Source organism: Callospermophilus lateralis, chromosome 2 (genome assembly GCF_048772815.1).
Source record: "Callospermophilus lateralis isolate mCalLat2 chromosome 2, mCalLat2.hap1, whole genome shotgun sequence".
NCBI lineage: Eukaryota > Metazoa > Chordata > Mammalia > Rodentia > Sciuridae > Callospermophilus > Callospermophilus lateralis.
Window position 1 is genome coordinate 9,355,812 of NC_135306.1, and position 23,954 is coordinate 9,379,765.

Below are 23,954 nucleotides of genomic sequence, written 5' to 3' on the forward strand. Positions count from 1 at the left end.
CTGTTCTTTGCACCAAACCAAACAATGTCATAGGAAGGCTCCCCTTTTTTCCTTATGTTGTAAACTCTAGGTATTGGTGTTTGGAAATTCCTGGGTTGGGGACTGCTGCACCCCTTTTCCTTCTCCAAAATTTCAGAATGTCATCAGTTTTTGATAAGATCAAAATAGGAGTAAAAGGGAGAGGAGACATGAATTTTCTAGACCAGCTTTATCTGTTTAATTAGATAATCATGATCTTGCTATTCTGTTTTTTTAGGTCTCATTATCAATCTCTAAAAGTAAAAGACTGAAATAAATCTAAGCCTCTAATTTTTAAGATAAGTAATGGTCATGATTTTGTCCTTCTCTTCAAATGCCAAATGTGGCATTTCCTTAGAAATGTGTGTTCCCAAACACCTTGGGAAGTGATGCGTCATAACAAGGACTCTCGATTGCCAGCTTTGAATCTCAACACTGTCACTTACACACTGTCTAATCTTGAACAAGCCACTTAACCCCCTTGAGCCTCAGATTTCTAATTTATAAAATAGAAATAATAATAATAATAATAATAACTGGTTCTTGCACAGAGATATGGAGATTCAATCCAGTGAGCTTATGTGTTGGAACCCCTTTGCACAGTGTCTGGTACATAGTATTCAGTAAATATATCCGATGATACTAGTGTTGAGTGAGTACTAATTTGAAATTCTGAGCAGTTTTAAAGTCAAAAATACAAAGCAGCTTTACTAATGATCTCTTTATAAAGACACAAAGAACCAGAAAGTCTTTGCATAGAATATGGAATGTTGGTCTTTATCTTCTCAAGGGTTGGAGCACTGTGTGCTGCTAAACTTTACTGACCCAGAAGAGACTTCCATTAGTCTTGTATAATACAGCAGGAGTCATTCTTTTCCTTGCTGTGTTCCCAGTGCTCAGGGTATACTGCAGCACAGGTAGGCACTTTGTAGATGTTTTTGAATGAATGATTTCACACTTTGTATTTAAGAATTGAAGAGAATAATAATAGCACTTGGCAGTGAACCCTTTGGTTTGCTCTCAGATCTTAGCCTGTGACATTTGTTGAATTTGCTTTGAGGGGACTTGGGAGCGTCCAGTGACAGTCACAGCAGAATTCTTCTGATATCAATGTTTGGCTTTCTGCTTTGATCAATAGGCCTATTATTTGCCCTTGAACCTCTGTGGTACTGGGGAATCACAGGCAAAACTCAGGTTGATTTACATGGCAATAAATAATCTGTGCTGTCTGTTGCTTGTCTCATCAATGTCTGCCCTGTTCATAAAACCCTGGGGGCTCAGCAGTCCCAAGGCTGCAGCGTTGTGGAAGTGCTAACTCTGGTTACAAACATAGGTACCTGGAACCTGGAACAAGCTGGTCAGTTCATTGTTGCTTTGTTACTCTAGTATGTATTTACAATTTATGTATTAACATAATTGTAAAAGTTAGTTTCCATCTGATTTGATTATCAAGGTTACATTATCATTTTTTTACTTCTGTTATACGCTAGGCACTACTTACATCATCATCATCAGTAATTAATTAATTTTTGGTACTGGGGATTGAACTCAGTGGTGTATTACCACTGAATCACATCCCAAGCCCATTTTATTTTTAATTTTGAGACACTGTCTCACTAAGTTTCTTAGGGCCTCACTAAATTGCTGAGGCTGGTCTTGAACCTGTGATCCTCCTGACTCGGCCTTCTGAGTTGCTGAGATTACAGGTGTCATCACTGTGCCTGGCTACTTACATTATTTTATCTAATCTTTACAACTCTAGAACTAGGTGATTTTACCATTTTTAGATTGGCAACTAAAACTCAAGGGAAAGCTTAAATCACATAGCCCATGAGCCATGGAGCTGAAATTTGAGTTCAAATCTTTCTGCCCACAAAGCATTTAGCACTGTACTGTGATATTTCTATCATCTAAAGTGCTTTCTTTCTTCTGCTTCTACAGTTGTTGGTGGTTAAATTGGTACCCTGCTACAAAGATCCGAAAGTTTTCCATACCATTCCAAGACAAATTTTAAATTTCTTAACAGCATTGCAAATACATAGAAATTTATAGTGACAGACATAGCCAGATTACTTTCTTGTTATCCATCCATTTAGCAAATTTACAGTTTCCATTAATTTTAATCTATCTCTGTTACCTGTTTTATATAATAAATACCTCTTGGCCATGACAGAGTCACGGAGTATAGATTACCTGAAGTAGTTCTCTCAATAAGCAGAGTTGCAGCTAAAGATTTGTGAATTAATTGGGAAAATTGCAAATCAGGTAGTCAGTGAAATAATTCATTGTCACATCCAATCAATAAACTTTGTAAATCAACTCATTTAATTCAAAAAATGATCTATATAGATCAAGCAACCAATTAAACAATTAGCATACACTTTGCAATTAATTAATTTAAGCATCAATCATGTAATTAAAACTCCAAATTTAAGATGGAGAATTTAGAATTCTCTTGCCTTGTGAACTATTAGAATGTGCTTCTGAATGCTAGCAAATCTGCAGTTTTGAAGAGGGTGTCGTAAAGTGTTTAAGTTGGTTTCATTTTAAAGTGTTCATATGTTAATATAGTTTTCTACCCTTTTTGAACTAATTGACTTTTTACTTTCCCCAAAGAGGGGAGAAGATGCTGTGTATTGATTCTGTATTGGGAAAAACTGAAAACCAGGAGTACTGACTAGACATTCAAGGGAAGTAGGAAATGTCCAGAAGTGGTCAATTGGCCCAGGGGTCTGTGTCAGGATGTATCAGGCCATTTGCTTTTATTCTGCTAAGGAAGTGTGTTTGAAATCACACTGCCGTGTGAGTTACTCTTATAGAAAGGGGAACTATAGGACTGATTCTCCATATGGAGCATCGTGTGTTACTTTTGTGTTATTTCCCTGAGCTAGAGCAAAGGTAGTGTCTTAATCCTACCCATTAATCAAAGGCCTCTGGCTACACCCACTGCAAGTAATTTTTTCCTGTGTTTGTAGTTTGGTTTGTATCTAATTATAGTTAATGTACTGCTTACTTTCTCCTCTGCTATACTATAAACTTCCCTTAGGACTAATACTAAATCTCACCTTTGATCTCGGAGATTAAGTTCTGTGTCTTAAGCATAACAGGTGCTCAGTGCAAGTTGGAAGAATAGAGTAATATAAAGACCCTCAGCTAGGTGCACTGCTGCACACCTGTAATCCCAGAGACTGGGGAGGCTGAGGCAGGAGGATCTCAACAGCCTCAGCAACTTATTGAGACTCTGTCTCAAAATAAAAAAGGGCTGGGGATGTGGCTTAGTGCCTCTGGGTTCAAACCCTAGTACCAAAAAATAAAACAAAAACAAACAAAACCCCTTCATTTCACATTGTTTTCCTCCTGTTGCACTGCCCTGTGTTTTCTTCCTAATATGTGAAGTAGGATTTGGGGGTTCTGGTTCTATCATAGGCTTGGGGCAGAAATCAGCAGTGAACTCAGTTTGCTTGCTGTGCACCATTCCCTCTGATCTCCTCATCCTTTCCCTACCTTGGTATTCACTCACTTTTGTGGTTTCCTTTCAGTGACAATGTCAGTGCCTACTGCCTGCACATCGCTGAGGATGATGGGGAGGTAGACACGGATTTCCCCCCGCTGGATTCCAATGAGCCCATTCATAAGTTTGGCTTCAGTACTTTGGCCCTGGTTGAAAAGTATTCATCTCCTGGTCTGACATCCAAAGAGTCGCTCTTTGTTCGAATGTGAGTACTGACCTGTTATTTATCTCAAGATCTTCTCCCTGTCCTCTCGCATTTCAGATATGATCTTGATTTTGTTCATGAAATGAATTCTATTTGGTATCTGGAGAGTCCGTATATAAGATTACTTCTAGAGAGATGTTGGTAATGATATTTGTGTTGTTACTTCATGTCTCTTCACCCAGGCTACATACAGCTTTGCTTTGTAGGAGCAAGTTGTGTTCGTAGATCTTTGAACATCATCTCTACAGGTGGGCCTCTGGAAGTTCTATTTCACTTGGACCCTGTGAAGCAAAACTCCTGGGTTTGCCTCCTCTTCAAGAAATCCAAACTAAATGAAAATCAAGCATTGTGGCCATTTTTGTGATTTAAAGTACCTTTCTCTTGATGCACTTGCCTGTAATCTCAGCAACTCTGGAGGCAGGAGGATCACAAGTTCGAGGTCAGACTCAGCCATTTATTGAGATCTTCAACAACTTAGCAAGACCCTGTCTGAATACAAAAAGTAAGAAGAACTGGGGATATAGCTCAGTGGTTAAGCACCCCTGGATTTAATCCACTGCACCAAAACAAAGCAAACTTTTCTATCCAACTTTGTTCAGATCAAATTTGATTCTTCCTCAGTTGCCTTCCTTCAGAGAGAGCAGATGTTCTTAACCTTTTCTTTTGCCTTTGGCTGTCTTGTAAAGTCTATAAAAGCCCTTCTCAGAAAAGTGTATGTAAATGCATAAAATGAAATTCACTGGATTATGAATGAATTCTGTTATTTTAAAGTCGTCAACTGGGTTGGGGATGTGGCTCAAGCAGTAGCGCGCTTGCCTGGCATGCATGCGGCCCAGGTTCAATCCTCAGCACCACATACAAACAAAAGATGTTGTGTCTGCCGAAAACTAAAAAATAAATAATAATAATAATAATAATAATAAAAATTCTCTCTCTCTCTTTAAAATAAATAAATAAACAAACAAACAAACAAATAAATAAATAAATAAGCTCATCAACTTATGACTAGCTTTACTGGTGAGATAAATAATAAGACCCAGCTGCAGCTCTTACCATAACTCCTGAAGTCTGATGTTCAAAGTGCTGATGAATGTAAACGGTATTTGAAAAATCAGCACCAACCCTAATGTGCTAGGATTTCTGTTCATCACAGTAACTGCTCATATTAATGCTCTTATATTCAAGGAAATGCTATCAGAATTAATGTAGATAAAATGTAATTTTTGTCAGTTCAAGTCTCCGTTGCTGCTGAGGCCCAGTGGCTAAGGGAAGGCCTGCATTCTCAGGCTTCCCTCTGCAGCCCTTCTCCCAGCTGTCTCCTGGGAACAATAGTGATCCCTTTGGCACCCCCTGCTGTTAGGCACTAGCAAATTCACTATTCCTAAAGAGGAATTGCTTTGGAGGACTTTCCTCATATCTTTAAAACATATTGCCTTTGTTTGAGCTTTTTCCTGAAAAGAGAATCATGCTACATATGACTTATGGATATTTGGGGTCCTTTTACCCTTGAGCAAAGAAAGACCACCGAGGGTCTGGGGTAAGCTGTGAGGAGCAGCTCCTCCAGCTTTCACGGTGGCAGTTTCATGCACTTGACTCCGAGGTCAAGTTTGGTGTACATAATAGCAAATCCCGCCCCCCGCCCCCCAAACGCACTTTTTCATTTCCAGGGCACCCAAAACATCAACTTTACAGAACATTTAAGATAATTTAAAATTTTTCCAATGTTGCCATTTTCAGCTTTGTATAATCATTTCCATGGACATATCAATTATGGCTTCCCTCTGAGCATTCATGTATTTCACTTGTCCGCTTGTTCCCCACCCCCAACCCCTGCACTGGGGATTGAATCCAGGGGAACTCTACCACTAAGCTATATCCCCAGCCCTTTTTAGTTTTAATTTTGAGACAGAGTATCACTGAGTTTCCCAGGGTGGCCTTGAACTTGGAATCCTCCTGTCTCAGCCTTTTGAATACAGGTTTGTGCCACTGTGTCCAGCTTTACATTATTTTTATTTAACATTAAATTTTAAATATTTCAACATCTGCTCTCGATTTCTATAGTCTGTATTTATATGCACCAGGGACCCACACAGAGCTAATCCTTCCCGCATGGAGATTACTAAGGGCATACAGTTGTTGAATAAATCATTTAAAATGTGATTAGCAATCTGGGTGTGGTGGCACATACCTATAATGCCCGAGATCCCGAAGGCTGAGGCAGGAAAATCACAAGACCCTGCCTCAAAATTTAAAAATAAAGGGGCTGGGGTTATAGCTCAGTGGTAGAGTGCTCGCCTCGCACATGCAAGGCCCTGGGTTCGATCCTCAGCACCACATAAAAATAAATAAATAAAATAAAGTTATTAAAAATAAAAAGGACTAGAGATGTAGCTCAGTGGTAGAGCACTCCTAGGTTCAATTCCCTGTACTGGGGGACGGGGCGGGGGGGCGGAATGTATCACTGATGAGTGCAATGGAACCATATCATATTTACATTATTTCCTTGTTTGGTTTTAATGAGTAACTAATGTAATGACAGTCATTTCTGTATCCCTTTTACCCCTGTTGAATAACTTCCTAAAGATCATTTCCCATAAGTAGATTTATTGATCTGAGAGTAGAGTCTTCTTTAGACTCTCACTTTTTTTTTTTTCCTGGCTGCCTCGCACATGCTGGGCAGGTATTCTACCACCAAGCTACATTCTCAGCCCAAGACTTTCACTTTTTATTGATACATAGCTCTCTGAAAGATATATCAATTTTATAATACTACCAATAGAATTCATGAAACAAATTTTTCATCATAAGGTATTTTCATAGAAGCCTTTTTCCTTTATAAGATGTATTTAGGGGCTTGGGGTGTGGTAGAGTCTTGCCTAGCATGCTCAAGGCCAGCACTACAGACAAAGGAAAAAAAGAAGAGGAGGAGAAGATATGTGCAGTGGCATTTTTATAGGTTTTATAATTAGTAATTAGAAGAATTTTTAGTACAGTAACAAATGATCATAGCAATATTTTGAACTGAAAGTCCTTTTAAAGAGAAGGGCCTGGGGGCTGGGATTGTGGCTTAGCGGTAGTGTGCTTGCCTAGCATGGGTGGGACCTGGGTTTGATCCTCAGCACCACATAAAACTAAAGGCATTGTGTTGTGTCCATCTACACCTAAAAAATAGATATTAAAAAAAAAGAGAGAGAGAAGGGCATTTAAAGCAGTGATTTTTGGGTAGTATTAGGTGGGGACTGTGGTAAATGCACCTTCCCAGGAGAGGCATCTAGGAAGGTTCTCACTTCCTTCTGGGGAATGGCAGGGACCCAACGAGGTGGAAAGTAACAACAGCTCTAAAATCAATGCTCTATTTTTTTTTTTCCTCCAGAATTACCCTATTTCTGCATTCCCCGCTCCCAAACATGCACCCCACTCAATCTTTTCTTATTTTAAAGTTCAGGAGAGTTTATTTGACATGTCTGGAATGTTTCTGAAAACATGAGGTAAATTGATTTTATATTTGAGCATTTAGAACAAAGGTGTCACTCAACTTTCTGTGTTTTGTTTTTTTCCTCAGTGGTCTGATGAAATAATACAGATTATTGACCATTTGCCTGTACATTTGTTCTTGGCTTGCAACCTCCCATCCACCTTTCTGATTCCTGTGCTAAGCTAGCAAAGTACATACAGATGTTAGGACAGACCCAAGGGTCTCCAGGGTCAGGGTCAAAGTTTCAGAGAGGAAATCCAGCAACATGAGTAAAACCATGACTCCTTCTCTTCATTTCCCTCCTTTTATCCTAGCATCTCTTTCCCAGCAGAGAAGGGACAGAAAGAAGCTGGGAAGGCACAGCTAAAGCAGAAAGTGGGCAGTAGGTTTGACTGTAAGAAATGCACTCACTCAAAGAGCTAACTCTGGATATGTTAACTTAATTTCAAAATAGCTCAGTTTTTACTATGATCAATTTAGAGATGTGGTATTGTTCTCAGACCTAGATTTGGCCCTATTCCCTATTTTAACAAAGCCCTTGTCCTTGGCAATACCCTGGGTGTTGGTATAGTCAGTCGGACAACTTGCTGTCTGATTCAGCCCCTATTAGAGTGTAGTATGTAAAAGCATGGTGGTCTCTGAGTGCTAATCCTGACCTTGCCCTGGACTAGTGTGTGTGATCCTGGGATAAATTATTTAACTTTCTATAGTTCATTTAAATGTGATAATATTAAGACCTACCTCACAGGTTAGTTGTGAGGATTGAATGTAAAGCATTTGTCAGGTATATGTAAGTATTATCTTAAATGTTAGCTGCTATTTCTCTTATTAACAATGAAACAACCCTTTGAGTGCAGAACTGGAGCATCAGTATTCCACAATACCCAACGCAGCTCCATTACTATAATAGGTATGCCATTTGTGTTTCTTTCTTTTTTTTTTTTTTTCCATGTGTTTCTTAAATGGGTAACTGAAAAGATTTCTTTGCTGCTTCTACTTACTGTTTTATTGCAGAGGAGAGACAGAGTTTAGGTGGACACTGATCATCTGGACTTAAAAAAAAATTCAAATAACTTTCACCGAATATGTGTGGGTAGTGGACTTTGTGAACCCATAGATTTTCAAATTAGTCCTCTTATGAGCAGATATCCTGAGAGATAGTAGCAAGACTACTACTACTAAGCTCCTTGAAGATGGGGAAGGCACTGATAAAGTAAATCTCTGTATCTTTAGCACCCAGCACAGGATTTCATGGAGAAGGAACAAGGGAATCTTCAGGCATCTCAGCCTTCCAGGATAATGCTTGGCCAAGTACTGTGTCCTGCCCTGCTTTCTGAGCCCTCTTTAACTCTGTCCCTATCTTTTGAATACCCGGAGGCCTTTGGTTGCCTTCTGGCCTTATATGCCCTCATATCACCCACTGCAGGGGACTTCCATACACCATCTTTCCCTCTAAATGAGTCATCACAGGCTTTGAATTTAGGCAAACCTGGGTTCACATCACACCTTACAGTGACTTGCCCATGACTTGAGATAACTTTACTTACCTTTGTGAGTCTCAACTTTCTTCATCTATAGATGTGGATGATAAGAATTTTCTCTCTCTCTCTCTCTCTCTCTCTCTTTTTTTTTTCAGTTGTCAATGGACCTTTATTTATTTACTTATATGCAGTGTGGAGAATCAAACCCAAGTGCCTCACCCATGCTAGGCAAGCACTCTGCCCCTGAGCCACAACCCCAGCCCCAAGAATTTTCTTAAATGTAATATATAGATCTCTTTTAAAGGAAAATAAATTTTCCTGAATTTAACTTCAATGCTAAGCCTCATTGTTTCCCCAAATTAGTTTTATTATAATACTGCTTAAGTACATACAAATGTAAGATTCTAGGTATAAAATTTTATATTAGATTTTTGGTATTAGGGATTGAACCCAGGGATGCTTTACCCCTGAGCCATACCCTGGTCCTTTTATTTATTTATTTATTTTTGGGGGAGATAGGATCTTGCTAATTTTCCAAGGTGGCCTCCAACTTGTCATCCTTCTGCCTTAGCCTCCTACATCACTGTGATTACAGACATGTGCCACCACATCCAGCAAGTTTCATATTTTTATACAACCTAAATAAAAATAAATAACAAAACTATAATATTAATGAAGTATTAATTAATAACCTCAATGCTGATGTTTTCCTGAAATTAAATTGATGATGTTGGGTTCAATGAATGCTAAATGTTTTTCTTGTCAACTTGAGTCTTTTGATTTTCATATGAAATATATTACCTAATTATTTGTCCTTTTAAACAATGACTCTATTTTTAACTATCAGAACATGATTCTAATGGGCCAACAGATTTATAGTGTATCTTTCCCAAATTTTAAATATTCTGTACTAGAAAAGTCTTCTTTGCCTTTGTCCCACCATATTTTTTGCTGGTGTAACCAATTCATGTTCGTTCGCCAAGGTTTGTTTCAAAACTAAAGGTCTTACATCTGAAAGCACCCTCATCCCCCTTGCCACGCTCCCATCCCCTGTAAACTAGGTTGATTGGTCAACCTACTTTTTGCTGTCGTTGATTGATTTGTATCTAGGTGGGCTCTCTGCCTAATTGATACCTGTGCAGTGTGCCCTGGGCCCCAAAGAGCACAAATTCCTCAGATATCAGCAAGCATGTTCCAGTGGAGAACCTTGCACCCCCTGAGTTCTCCCACCATTTTTCTCTGTTGAACAAACTATTTTTGTATGCAGTTTGCAGTGACACCATTTGACCTTTACCAAATCTATTTAGTAATGTTGAATAACTCTAGCTGCTGAAACACACAACCCCCAATCTCAACAGCTTATCCCAGGGGTTAGTAAACTTTTTCTAAAAAGGGCTAAATGATAAATATTTTAGGCTTGTGTGTCATATAGTTTCTGTAACTCAGCTTTGCCATTGTAGTATAAGGGTACCAACAGACCACACAGAGGCTATGTGCATAGGACAGATTTGTCAACCTTTGACTTATTCTAGTAAGTTTCTCTCTTATTCACATCTGTCTGACCAGAGTCAGGTCGCTCTCCTGGGTATTTCTTCTCTAAGCAGTGATTCAGGGTTCCCTTAGTAGAGTGAAGAAAGAAGAACTTGGAAAATTGAGAGTGACCTACATATCTGGTATATGTGCTGGGTGTGCATATTTGTATGTGTAGTGACACATCATAGATATAGACATACACTTTGCTTTTAGTTCAATGATAATCATATATATGATAATCACACATATATGATTTAAATGGAAGAATTACATCTATAAATATGATTTTTGTTGAGCTAATATCAAAGTTTTAAATTCTCAAACGGCCTGTGAACTCATCTCTTGACTCTTGAACCACAGAAAATGCTGCTGCAAGGATTAATATTGACTCAGACCCTGATATGTAGGAAGTATTACATATTTACTACTCTTATTTCTGTCAGAGATTTTTTTTTAATCAGTCTGAATAATTTACACTAAGATATAAATGGACTTTAACCTTCTTTTGGATTATTTTTTATTGCATAATTAGTATATATTTGTTATAGAAAAATGAGAAAATAGATCTGTGTTTCTTCATACAAAAGAAGATCTTAAGACTATGGATGTAGTTGAGGGGTAGAACACTTGCCTAGCAGTGCATAAGGCCCTGGGTTTGATCCCTAGCATCATCCCATCAGCCCCCCCACACACAAAAAAAAAAAAAAAAAAGAAAAGAAAAAAGAAAGATAATTTAAAATTTCCCTTCCTTCTATTATGCAAAGATAATCAATACTTATATTTTATAACTGCTTACATTTTAGAAGAGTAACTAGTTAACTTAAATGAATCCTTATGGACAAATGTTCTGTGGGAAAGAATGGAAGTTAGTTGTTTGGGTCTTCCTGGTACGCCTGGATCCAGCCTTTTCAAGGCCCTTTGACCCCAGGAAAACTCTGGTCCTGGAGTTGTATTTGAGAAAAGAGAATGGATTATTGTAAATTTGTAAATTAGGAGCCTGCTAATGAAAACTGCCTCCTTAACAAATCTGCTGGTGAATTTCTAAGGTATCCATTGTTCTTGATTGATTTTGGATAGAGCAAATATGTTTCTAAACAGGAATCCCTAAGTTTCTAACTACTGATCACTTTAAGCCTAAACACTGAAGATGGCTGGATATTGGGAGTATGGGAGTGGATTGTAGGTAGGGATAGGAGGGAGGGAGAAGGTGGGAGGAATGGGAGGAGTTTGGGCTTATCCAGGCCAGATAAGAGCTGGATCTCAGATGGTGCCCAACATCGGAAGACTTGCTCCTTGCCATCAAGGATCAAGGCCAAACCTGCTAATTCTCTAGAATGTAGTAAGACGAGGGAGGGACCTGCCCTGTCCAACTCCTTCTTCCGTCCCCTAGAACAGGGATAATTCAACCAGCAACTGAAATGAGCTCACAAATAGCAATGACAAAAGCAACTGAGATAGGGTTCTTACATTACATTTGTTGATATTAATGTTTCACACCAGGATCATCCTCTAGATTGGGGAAGGAGTTTTAAGGGAAGAAAAATCAAGGCCACTAAAATGGACAGAAACCCCTAGGTTAGAAGTCAGTAAGAACAGTTAAACTGCCTTCCTAAAGTATGTGCTTTCCTTAAAATATTTAATGGATTAGATGAGCGTGGAGAAGGAACAGTTCTAACTAAGAGCTGCGACTGAATGAAATCCAGTTAGAGTTTTGCTAATGAGTAGAGAGCCATTGGATTAAGAGTGGAAGGTCTTTCACCAGAAACTGGGCCACCCACAGGACCCCCAGAGACTGTCTTGCCTTCTCTTGGCTCTGCAACCAAGGGGAAGGTGAGCTCTTTTTCTTAAGAGTCATACCCCAGATTCATTGCTCTTTCCTGCATGAGGGCTTTTCCAAAGAGCCTACAGATAAGTTTGCCTTTTTTGATGGTATCTCCAAAGTATACCCTAAGTGATCAAACCTTTGTTAAACAGTGTGTCATTAGCTTGAAGCCTCCTCTGCTCATAGATGGCGTTGCTGTGTGGTCTGGAAAGGAAGAGGAGGGGAAGAAGAAAGCATTTTTACACCAGTTTATGCTACTAATAGACTTCCTCTCATTTATACCTTGTAAGAAACTCATTTTTATAACTAATATAAGCTGAGGGTCAGAGAGAGGCACTTGAAGGTCACACAGTTTGGTAAGAGGCAGAGCTAACATAGAATAAGAAATAAAATAAGATATTGGTGCATTCTTTGTAACCAGGCCTGACAACATGTGTGTAAATTATCCTAGTTATTTATTGTTTGCTCCAGTCATAGAGGACTAACTGTGTGTTTCTTTTCATTCTGTCGAATTAGCAAACATTTTCATTGTCCAGATTGTCCTTACTTGTGGAAATGTAACATATGCAGCCTATTTAATTTTGTATTTGTAAATCTGACTTGATTTCCTTTTTGGCAACAGCTACTGTCTAGAGAAAAGAAAAGATTTTTCTTTGTGTCTGTTTATAGTGACAGAAATATTGGAGTAAGTAATAAACATGGAAAGCATTAATTACATACTTCTAAGAATTTAAAGGTCAGACAAGCTAAATATGTATGTTTTGCTCACTGGAATGTCTTGTCTACTGAAATTGTGCCAGGATATGCTTTGTTCCTACAATAAAGCCACTCATTTTAGATAGCCATCAACTTACTTTGGTATCCAAAAATTATACTAGATTGTGCTTTAGTCACTATATCTCTTAAAAGTTTAGGGCCCATATTTTTGACGTGAATGTGGTTTGTTGCATAATACACCCTCTTTGGCCATGTTTCGTTACTTTGTCTCATTTTGATTTCTTCTGTTCTCCCCTCAGCTTACTTGGAGTCTGTCAGCTGCTGCTATGTACATGTCAGACTCGTGGCTTGTAATGTTTATTAATACAATGTCAGTCTTGCTGTTGAAAAAACTGTGATGCTTCTCAGAAGGTTGCAATAGAACGAAGCGTTTGATTTCCAGATTCTGTCTGCACTGCATGGTGAATACATTCTCAGATGTTATGCAGTTCACTGACCTGACAGTTATGGAACCCCACCTGGGACCCCATTTCAGCAGGACATATTTGAACAGAAACAGTTTGCAAAACTTTACACACTTAAACTCCTGCCAAGGCAAACTGTTAGCCACTTGAGTTTGTTATAAATACCCAGTGGCAGTGGTTGGAAGTAGCCCACGGTGTGTTTTATATTCTGAACTGAATGTGAATGTCTTTGCGGTTATATAGAGTAGTAAATAATTGAGTTTGATTAGGGAGAGGGACCTCATTATCCCCCACCTGTGCCCAGCTGGAAGGGGAGGGTCGAAATGAAGCCATTAGCTGTCTCTCTTACTGGCATCTCAAAGAGCTCAAATACATCTGTGTCTTATTTTCTTTTCTGGCACAATCAGTCGAGCAAGCTAAGCAGGCATGACCGGATTTGGCAAGTCCCAAGGACTCTGGCAAAGATACACAAGGAGAAGGCGGAGGGCAGTCATTTTGGCTTCTCACTGCCCATTAGTCTAGCGAGTTATGTTTTTGTAAAATGTCTGTTTTGAAAAAGAGTACTTTGTCCAATGTCAAACATCACATGCTCACACAATGCGCTTTGATCTTTTAAAAAAAAATTTGGTCAATGCAAGGGGAAACAAACTGTGGCATTCACACTCGTATGAACTCTCTTTATGGATAAAGTAATACCCGAAGGGCTTACTTTAATGCAGGCATGCTGCAGTTATTACAAGGCTTTCTCTTCTTGAAGTGCTAGGGAATGAATATGCATGGAAGTGGGACCAGAGGAGTGCATCTTCAGCACTGTGCATCTTCAGGACTAGAGGACTAAGCGATGTTCTTGGCAGCCTTGTCCCACCTCTGGAAAAGGAGACTGTGGCTCATGAAACGTGGCAACTCCAAGGTCTTTCAAGAAAGGCTCATGTAGGATGTGGGGGTGATCTGGCTGTAACATCTGTCACCCCACCTATCACCAGAGCTGATTTGGCTGATTTGGCTGAGCTGGCTAGCTAAGCAGGTGTCCCCTTCCTCCCTCACTGCTCCATATTCGACCCTCCCAAAGCTGCGCACTCGTTCAGAGAGTATGACCTTCCCCAATAGAGAAAGACTGTCCTTCGGTCAAGGGTATATGTGTAGCTGTGTGCCCCTGCTAGAACCTCCAAACAAGCTCTCAAGAAAGGATCTTATAGGTTGTGTAGTTAGTCTTGAGAGTCAGGACATTTATAATCAAAATGAATTTGTTGAAGGGGAGGTCAACAAATTTTCCATGGGTTGGTCAGTGTTCCAGTCTGAAGGATGTGCTTTCTGGAAGTCCCTTCTTTCACCAAGTCCCTGTGCCTCCTTTCTGAGCTGTTGAGGGGTTAAAACAGGTTTCAGAGTCTTACCATCCTAGGGTTAAGGCGCCTGCAGGACTTGTTAGCTATGTAGCTCCTTAACCTGGCCAAACCTCAGTTTCCCTTGCTGTCACACAGGACCAGTAATAGCACCTACCTTTCAGGGAGAGTTATGTAAATAAAGTAAGTGTTCAGTAAATGTTGACTTACCGTTGTCTCTCATTACATATTACTTCTCTGTATATATGAAGAAAAGTCTGTAAACTCTAATATATTTGTTGTTGCCTAATTAAATATTTCTTCTCTGACAGGCATTGTGGTAAGCACTTTAGAAGTACAGTCTTTCAGTCCATGAATTATCATCATCCACATTGTCCATGAGAAAATGAAGTCAGAGTGATTATGTTGTTTACCCAATGAAGGCAGAGCTGGGACTTCAAACCAGCCACTTTATTCCAGATCTGGCTGCACTCTGCTGCCTTCTGGTGTTGCCACCATCTTTCTTGGCATGCCATAAACCTTGCAACAGTGTTTGAGACATCGTCCCCACTGGGAAGCTTCTCTAACTCCTCTCACCTGCGTGTCGCTGCATCAAGAGCCCCCATGTCTCAGCAAGACCCTGAGATTGTCTCTGACTTTGTGCTCATCACAGAGAATTATAATCATTTGTTGGCTTCTTTGACTTTTGCTTCCACTGGACTGTGCTACCTAGTTAGTAGCCATATTTTATATTTCTGGATCCAAAATAGGATCATTAAAGAAGAATGACCTCAGGTGAATTACCTGATGCTGCTGGCTTCAGTTTCTGTAAAATGCTATAATAATATGTATTTTAGGATTGTGTGTGTGTGTGTGTGTGCGCGCGCACGCGCGCACGCACACACACACTTAAAATAGCACTAGGTACATAGTAAACTTCAATAAATAGTAATTGTGGCTATTATTTTTGTGATTGGTAACCAAGGGACATTGTTAAACGTGAACAGTGTATATAGTGTGCTGATCAGAAATCTCTTAATTAACCTCACTGAATTTCTCTGCCCCACAATGAATTTTGACTTCCATCATCTCCGTCCACAACAAGTGAGTTAAGTCAAGGTAGAGTACACCAGTGGTTTACTCTCTCAAAAAGGAAGGCTGTGGGGCTGGGATTGTAGCTCAGTGGTAGAACCCTTGCCTAGCATGTGTGAGGCACTGGGTTCAATTCTCAGCACCGCATGTAAATCAATAAATAAAAAATAAAGGTCCATCAACAACTAAAATAATATTTTCTTTTAACAAAAGGAAGGCTGTGTAAATGGAGCCCCAGCGTACTCTCCTTTGACCCTCAGGGAAGTTTTGCTTCCTGGGCCATTACTTGCTGATAGTGCCTCTAAATGTTGCCACCAAGCCCAGCAAATCAACACATTTTACTGCTCCATTGTTACCAGCTACATGCAATCAGTATTGAGATCTATTCCTCCAGTAAGCAATCTCTGTATAGGAGCATTAAATCTCTGTATAGGAGCATTATGGGACCACGCGGAGCCTCTTCTCTTGAGGTGGTGACTTGGATCTTGGGGGACAAAGAGAACTAACATTAGGAAATGTCTTTGACCAAGTGCCGGCCTTAGTGCCAGGTGCTTGGCATTTGTTGTATTTATCAGCCTCATGGCAGTTCTGAGGGGAAGTCACTTCCTTGTTTCCTGGATGCAGCTGAGGGAAGCATTTAGTCAGCCATGGAATCAGGATTTTAGTCAAAGGTCTTTAACTCCCAGCCCATGTGTTTTCCTCTCCAATATGTTGCCTTCCCACTTGGGTTCTGGTTCCAGATCTATAACCATACAAAGAACCTATGCTTTTCAGATGAAGATCTGGGCCCCTGTTTTCTGTGTGTCTTGGGAACCTCTGGTTTCCTGTTTTGTGGAGAAATGCTCCTGTGTTGGGCTAATGCTAGTGTCAGAACTTCCCTATGGCAACTTAGAGGATTTGCACGGGCACAGAGCGAAATCCTCAAGTGAGTAATCTCTTTTTAAAATGCCCGTACATTTTTCAGTGGTTACAGACTTGACAGGGCCTAGCTTTGAATTGACTGAAGCACTCCTGGCAGCATTTAGTCAGCTCCCTGAAGTGGAGTTTCATCTTGGACCAGCACAGGCAGCCCAGGAGCGGTGGAATGCCCTCCCCTGGGAAGCAAGCTGCCTGTCTACAAGGGGAGCAGTTTCTGAGCCAAGATACTGGGTCTGTATGTGGCCTGCCGGTCCGTCTGAGCTGGTCACCTGTGTGCAGGTCACATCCCAGGGGAAGGAAGGTGGGACTAGCAGCACACATTTGCTTCAGAACCCTCCTTCTCAGTCTCAGATCCAAAGCCTTCCATGAAATAAGAGTGGCTTTAAAAGACGTATTTCAAAAGACTTTTCAGGAAGCCCATAAAAAACCCTGGATGTAAAGAAATGAGGCATAAAACCCAGGCTGTTTGGAAGTCAAGCTGAAAATTGGGGTAGCAAGTCTCCATTTCCACTTATTAAATGGGAGAATAACTTAACAGTAGCATCCAGATGGATTCTGAGAACTCTTTGGTTTTAGAAGCCTTTAGGTGTTTTTCTCAGAAGCCCAAGTGCTGCCCACTTGAGCCCCTACAGTGCTGTGGAGGAGGCACAAGAGCCAACATCTGTGCTGGTCTGGGGGACAAGGAGTGGAGTGTGGGAGTGACTTGAGGAAACTTTCATTAAGTCTGGTGTAGTGTGCATTGTGCGGGGCAGAGCCTCTTTCTCCTCTTAATGTGCAGGTTTTTACAGAAATGGAACCCCAGAGTGAGATACTGCACACTCGCGAAGGCACATTCCGAGTGCCGTGCGTGCCCCTGCCCGTCGCTCTTGTTTTCATTTTCCTCTCGTGAACCTTGCTACCCTGGCTTCAGCACGGAGGCTGTAAAGGAAGATGGAGAGCCGAGTTACCTCAGAATGATCACTATCGTTAACATTCACGGGTGGTTCACTTATCATTCCTGACTGCACAGACATGGCAGCCGCTCGGAAGCGTCCGCAGGTGTAGCATGGTGATACATATTACATTGTGCCACAATGGATTTATGTATTCTGTAACAAAAGAAAAGTGTAATGAAAAAATACAGAAGGTAATCCTTTATTCCTCCACCACACAATTTATCAGTAATGCCTGTGGATGATAAGTGCCAGGGATTTCCTCTGCTTGCTTTAACCTTGTCACCTAGGTACGTTTTGGTAAAATGACAGAAAAATACAGACTGGGGATTTTCCTCTGTTCAAAAATATTTTAAAAGGACACTTTTAATTTATGGACGTTAGTCCAAACACAAGGCTTCCTTTTGAGTTTTTAGTCTGCCTTTGCTGAAAAAGATGAACGCCTTGGCTTGAGGTAAGAGTATCAGCCAGTAGCAGATCAGGAAAGAAAGAAAGCATTTTATAAGTAGACTCAGATCTACAGTACTTCAAGTAGAACCCGGATGGGTGGGGGAGTTCTTGAGGTCTAGGCAGGACTAGTTTGTGAATGCCCAAGAACTTGTATTCCCATTCAGCCCTGCTGGTCCATCGCCCTACATATTGCCACAGATGGAGCGCACACTGACTTCCGAGGAGAAAGCCGGGGAAGGCAAATCTGAACGTGGTTGATTGGCATTTGTTCCAAACACACACTGGCCTAGTGCCAGAACAAATACCCCAAGTTTTTAAATGTCCAAGGCACTTTACATTTCAGTACTCTTGCCAAAGTATCACTTACGGCATCACTCCCTAAATATAGTTTTTTTTTTTTTTTTTTTAAAGAGCTATTTCTTATTTTGCTTTGATCAGTAAAATAAACTTTTAAAGATTGTTCTGGGATAGGGTCCAGCTTCTGAGGTAAAGAATGGCCAGGGCTCAGGCATGATTCAGTAACAGAGTGTTCAGTAAAATTAGCTTGACAGTTCTCAGGCCTGCTGTTCGATAGCAAGAACTTGACCAAGTTAAAATGGATGATCATGCTGGCCAGACCAGCATCAGTTTTGCTTTTTAACAAATGGAATGTCAGAGATTAAATAGCCATCCGTATGGAGAGGAGGGTTGTGGATATGTCTCTGTATTAGGGAAGCAAATTGGGGTTCTTGGTTTTGATATTGGCCCCTCGCCCCTGTGGAGAGCCAGCCACCTGGTTGGGTCCAACCTAGACTTCAGGCCCCTTCCCAGTCTATCCTACCTTTGAGAAGCTTTTCCAGGATTTAGCTTAGGGCTTTGGCTTTTCTTTCAGATTTCTTGTCAATAGGAAGTTCTGCCATGTTTTTTGGCCATGTTCCCCTTTGAGATTCTTACAGGGAAATGGGAATGTGACCAGACTCCTCGTGGCAATTCCCATGTTCCATAGTTGGAAACTTGGGTCCTGCTTGTTACACGAACTACTTGGAATGGTCCCGTTTTGTTTCTTTGCCCAAGCGTAGTGGGTAATAGTTAGGATACTTGCTTTTGCAATTAGCAGTCTTGGTGAGGTTTATACCTCACCCAGGAGTTGAGCTGCTGTTTTTGACTACTTGTTCTTTAGCTATTTTCCCCTTAGATGAAGCCCCCTACCCCTACCTAATTCGATCGACTAGAAGCTTACAAGTGGTGTTAATTCTTTGTCTTATAATAGTTTGTGCATCAGGTAATATTTTGTTTGTCTTTTTAGGACTAAGTAGATGAAAACATTCCTACTGACATGTACACAAACTCTATATGTAATAATACACATAAAGAGAGATGTATGCTTTGCTAGGCGGTTAAAAGAGCCTTTTCTTTTTCTGCATCTAAATTGCTTTGGGGTGTCCTTTCCCCAGCCTTCATGATGCTTTTCCTCCAGGGCTTGTTATTCCAATGGCAGGATCTGCCTGCAGTGACATCTGCTGACACGCCAAGTTTACCAATTGTCAGTCCTCGCTGCAGGATTTGACTGAGGAGCCAGCACCAGGAACCCACAGTATTACTGACTCACACAGACCTATTAGTTTCAATTTGAGATGAATCAGGAAAAAAAAGAAAAATACCCTAACCCTGACCTCTCTTTGATTTGGGACTTCTTATACTTCAGTATCTCCCTCCCTGCATTAGAAGTAAATTAAATTCAACCTATTTTTAGTAATTGACACTAATAATTGATTTACACTTAGTTTAAAACTTTCTGAAACACGATGAAGATTGTAGTAATGTCCCTCTGGTGGAATGTTTGTGATGATTTAACGTTTGTCTTTTCCTGCAGAAATGCTGCTCATGGATTCTCCCTCATTCAGGTGGACAACACCAAGGTCACCATGAAGGAGATCTTGCTGAAGGCAGTGAAGCGAAGAAAAGGATCCCAGAAGATATCAGGTGGGAGAGCAGAATCCAACCCAGCAGCAGAAGCTTAACCCTTAGTGAAAAGGGCTGTGTGTAATGGCTGGTTGGGTTGTTTCAGATATCATTGCTAGGAGGTTTGGTTAGCAGGTTAGCACAAATAATTCAACTCCCACCCCTCCCCCCACCAACCAAACCCCGGCTGGGCCTTAGGAAGGGATTGGGTCAGGGACATATGTGTGAAGAATATGTTCATATCAGTTATGGACATTCCGTCATTAATAATTTGTGTTAAATTAAGACAGATCTACTTGTGTTAACCATTAGTTGATGTAAAGCTGTCTTAAAAACTGAATCAATCCTGAACTTGAATTAATGCTTTTAATTTCATGTTTTCACATAATTTTTCAAAGGAGAACTTTTAATTACTAGTGTTTAAGATATGGAAAAAAATAGAAGAAAAAAATTTCATTTTTACCAAATGAAGACAGCCTTTAAAAATCTTTTTTTAAAGATAAGTCACTTTATGGATACAAATAAGTATTAGTCTCTTAACTCTTCACTCCCCGACTTGGTGTAGAAAATAGGCTTCTGATCCTAGCTATGATATTTAAAGAATATAGGGGGAAAATATTGTTGGTATTGAGAAATAATTATCTTGAGAAATAGCTCAAAGATTTGTCATACCACAGACAACTTTAATATAAATCAACCTATGTATGACATGTCAAAGAGCTTTTTAAATAAAAAGACTTCTTAAACACCTGATTTCACCTTTTGGAAAGGATAAAAAAGCATTGCTCGTATTGAAGAAAATAGTTTTGTGCTCTTTTTAAGGGAAAGCATATAATCTGTTCCAGATTTAATTAGCTATCTTCAGATGAAAGCTGAAGTTTTAATAAAAGTTAGAAGAGATAACACAGTGAAGGACACGGATGAGCTGTCTCAAGGCCATATTCCAGGGGAACGATAAGAGCTGTAAAAAATGGCAGAGGAGAGCAATTGAATGGAGCAATGAAAATCTGATTCTCATAAAAAAGAGAGAGAGAGAGAGATGCTGGTAGGGGCGGTTGTAGATGAGACCTGCTAGCGTCTGCAAGCAATTTGGATGCTTGCCAGGAGTCATTGTTCACCCTCGGCTGTGGCGGCTCCGTCCAGATGTGCCAACTGCACGTTTCGGCTTTTGCCAGCTGACTGCGCCGTTTGATAACCAGCTCTCTGGATGCCCATCACTGGCCGCAGAGATAGAATTAAATGATGATGATCTTCCCACAAGTTGGGAGAGGAAACAATGCATATAAATCTTGATTTCATCTCAGCATGAGAAGTCTTTATCCATCATCACTCATAATGAACAAGTCGTTAGCTGGGATGAATGGTGTTCTGGTTTTTCCAAACACCTCTTTTGTTCATTTTTTGGGTGACTTTTATCTATTGCTTGGGGGTCAAACCTCTTTGCATTTAGGGGATGATTGAAGAGGCATAGCCTCTCCTTCTCAAGGGAAAGTAGATATTTTGGGGTTCCAGGTGCCAATCAGTAGCTTTTAAAGCGCCTTAGATACTCAGAGATATTTAATAAGCATCCATCCTCCTTTAGAATCTGGGTTCTTTTCTCTTGTTTGTCTCTAAGTTTTTTTTTACATGATACATATTTTGTGATGTAATTCTTTATACTCTAAGAATGCAGTATTTTGAATTGTCAAAGAAGGAAGTAGAACTTTTAACCTTCTTAATAGAAATTCTGCTGTCACAGATTTTTCGAGACCATGAAACTCCTATGAAGTTGCTGGGATAAAGCTGAGCCAGTGTCTTTCCTTCTGTCTGCAGCCATCTCTGTCCAATTTTATGCCTGTTTATCCATGTCATCCCCTGCATCCACATTTATCACACACACATTTATTTATGTTCACCTTTGTGTCTGCATTTCTGCCATTTCCTTCAGAGTCTTTGCCATATCCTTGGCAAAGACTTAGTACTCAATATCAGAAAAAGTGATCTGCATTATTTATTCCTTTTCATACTAGAGAATCCAATTGAGATTGATACATTTACATAAATTACTGTCCATTTTCTTAATCCAAAAAGCTCTTATAATAAGAAGGTCTTTCAATTGCTTTATTAAATGTCTGGTCTCATGATATAAGAGAATCTCTAGTTTGGCTAAGATATTTGCCTAAGGTTAGCACGGTAAAGTCAGAGAATACTTTGTGGTTTTGAACTTTTTGTGGTGGGTTTCTTTTAGAAGTTGATTAACGAAAAGAGAGAAATCTGATGTCATAGAAGGGAGCATAAGTACATTTACTTTTCAAAATCTGTTGGTACTCAAAATTGCTATGAAATACTTAGTACTTACCCATTATGACACATGAACTTAGTCATGAACTTGGTGGGAAGAGATGCCAAGTTAGAGATACTCATCCTTTACTTGCTAGTTGTCCCACAGTGGCCTGCCCAGTCTTTGGAAGAAGATGTCTATTATATCTAGAACAGGATCAGAGTGCTTAGCTCTCTGGTCAAGCAGCTTTTAACTGATGGAGTGCAGAACCCTGTTTGTCTCTTTACTATTGTTTTTTAACTTGAGAAGTGGAAAAATGCCACCTGAAATAAAGTAACACGTGTGGGCCATGTGAAGTTAGTAGTTCCCACGCTGTTCATTAGCTGTTAGTTAATATTAGAATAAGATTTCAGAAATTCTTTGGTAAACAGTGAACTTCTGTCTTGTTCCCGAATAACCACACAGCACTTCATTTAATTGTAACAAAGAATTAAGAATTTGAACTATTTCATATTAAATCAAAATGTGGGATTAATGATAGTCCTGATATTTAAATACTTTATTGTCCTTCCCTCTGGCACTTGCTATTTGTAAAAATATCAGAAAGTACTATATGTTTGAGCAGAAATTCTTCTTTGTTTAGGTAAATTGCTTCATCCATAGAAACACAGAGGGCTTTAAAATATTTTTGCTTTTTAAGATAGAATACCATTACAAACACTTGTAACTAATCCAAATTTTGACTTTGCATTACTTATTATTTCATCGAATCACAACTATTTGTGAACACTACAGGGCTTTTTCCTGTTGATATTCATGTGCTTAGCTATAGGGGTCTTTGCACAGTGTGTTCTAGTCAGCTCTTTGCTAAGGCCCATTTTTTAAAGTCTACTTTTAAAGTTTCTTTTAGAAGTTTCTCTGTAGCTTTTCATTTTATTTCTGACCTATTGACATTTGGAATCTACATGCATTGCTAGGAAGTTCCCACTATTGGAGAAAATAGGAAATGGAGAATCAGTTTTCAGAAGAATTTGATGAGATCTTTTTACTAATTTAAACAGTTACATGGGTGAGTTTTTGACACAGTGAGGATAACCTGTTTAGGCCCCTGGATTCAGCCAGTAAAATATACTCACCTGTTTAGTGAATAAAGACCTCAGTTCATCGGATCTCCCTCTGTCAAGGTCACCTGCTTGATCAGTGACCTCGTGAGCGTCTCAAGTGTTTTGTTTATTGTTGTTTAGAAATACTATTACCCACTGGTCTCCTAAAGCTTGATGTTGGCTATGACAGAGACATGGTTGAGAAATGGAGGCAGATCAGTTTCAATTTTAACACTGATCCAGGGAATACAGGTACCTCTTGATCTACAAAAGAGAGAAGGCTTCATAGTGGGATTAACCAAGCAGAGTAGAATTCTGTATTGCTGATTCAGTATTCATTCTCATTATGAAATGGAGATGCTTTTCTCTATTATCTGCTGAAAGTTGAACAGAAGCAAATTCAGTTTTCCTTACCCCTATCTTCTTGCCTTTTGATGTGAAAGATAAATCTTTATTAGTGTGGAGATCCTTTTTAAAAGTTCTGCTATTATAAACCTTGTGACGTGCGTTCCTAATCTGTCTTATAAAATTTCACCTATAACACTCAAAAGGAAAGTGTTAGCTTTGTCAAATGAATGCCCTCTTAATATCTCTAGTTATATTAAGTTACAGAGCACCCATTGCTTGCTAGTTAGCTCTGATCTCACAAGACCGCCTAGAGTGTCACCAAGGTGTTCCCTAAAGCACAGTAGGGAATTCCCTAAAGTACTGCT

General features: G+C 39.8%; 1 protein-coding gene across 5 annotated transcripts in view; it reads left to right on the forward strand.

Annotated features, from left to right (window-relative positions):
- The window catches only part of Mapkap1 (MAPK associated protein 1), a 229,522-nt gene that overhangs the window by 117,194 nt on the left and 88,374 nt on the right, over positions 1-23,954 (forward strand). For all 5 annotated transcript variants that reach the window (XM_076845471.2, XM_076845473.2, XM_076845472.2 and 2 more), the window contains 2 exons: positions 3,558-3,734; positions 19,790-19,899. In XM_076845471.2, coding sequence (XP_076701586.2) covers positions 3,558-3,734; positions 19,790-19,899 — 287 coding nt within the window. The remainder of the gene's footprint in view (positions 1-3,557; positions 3,735-19,789; positions 19,900-23,954) is intronic.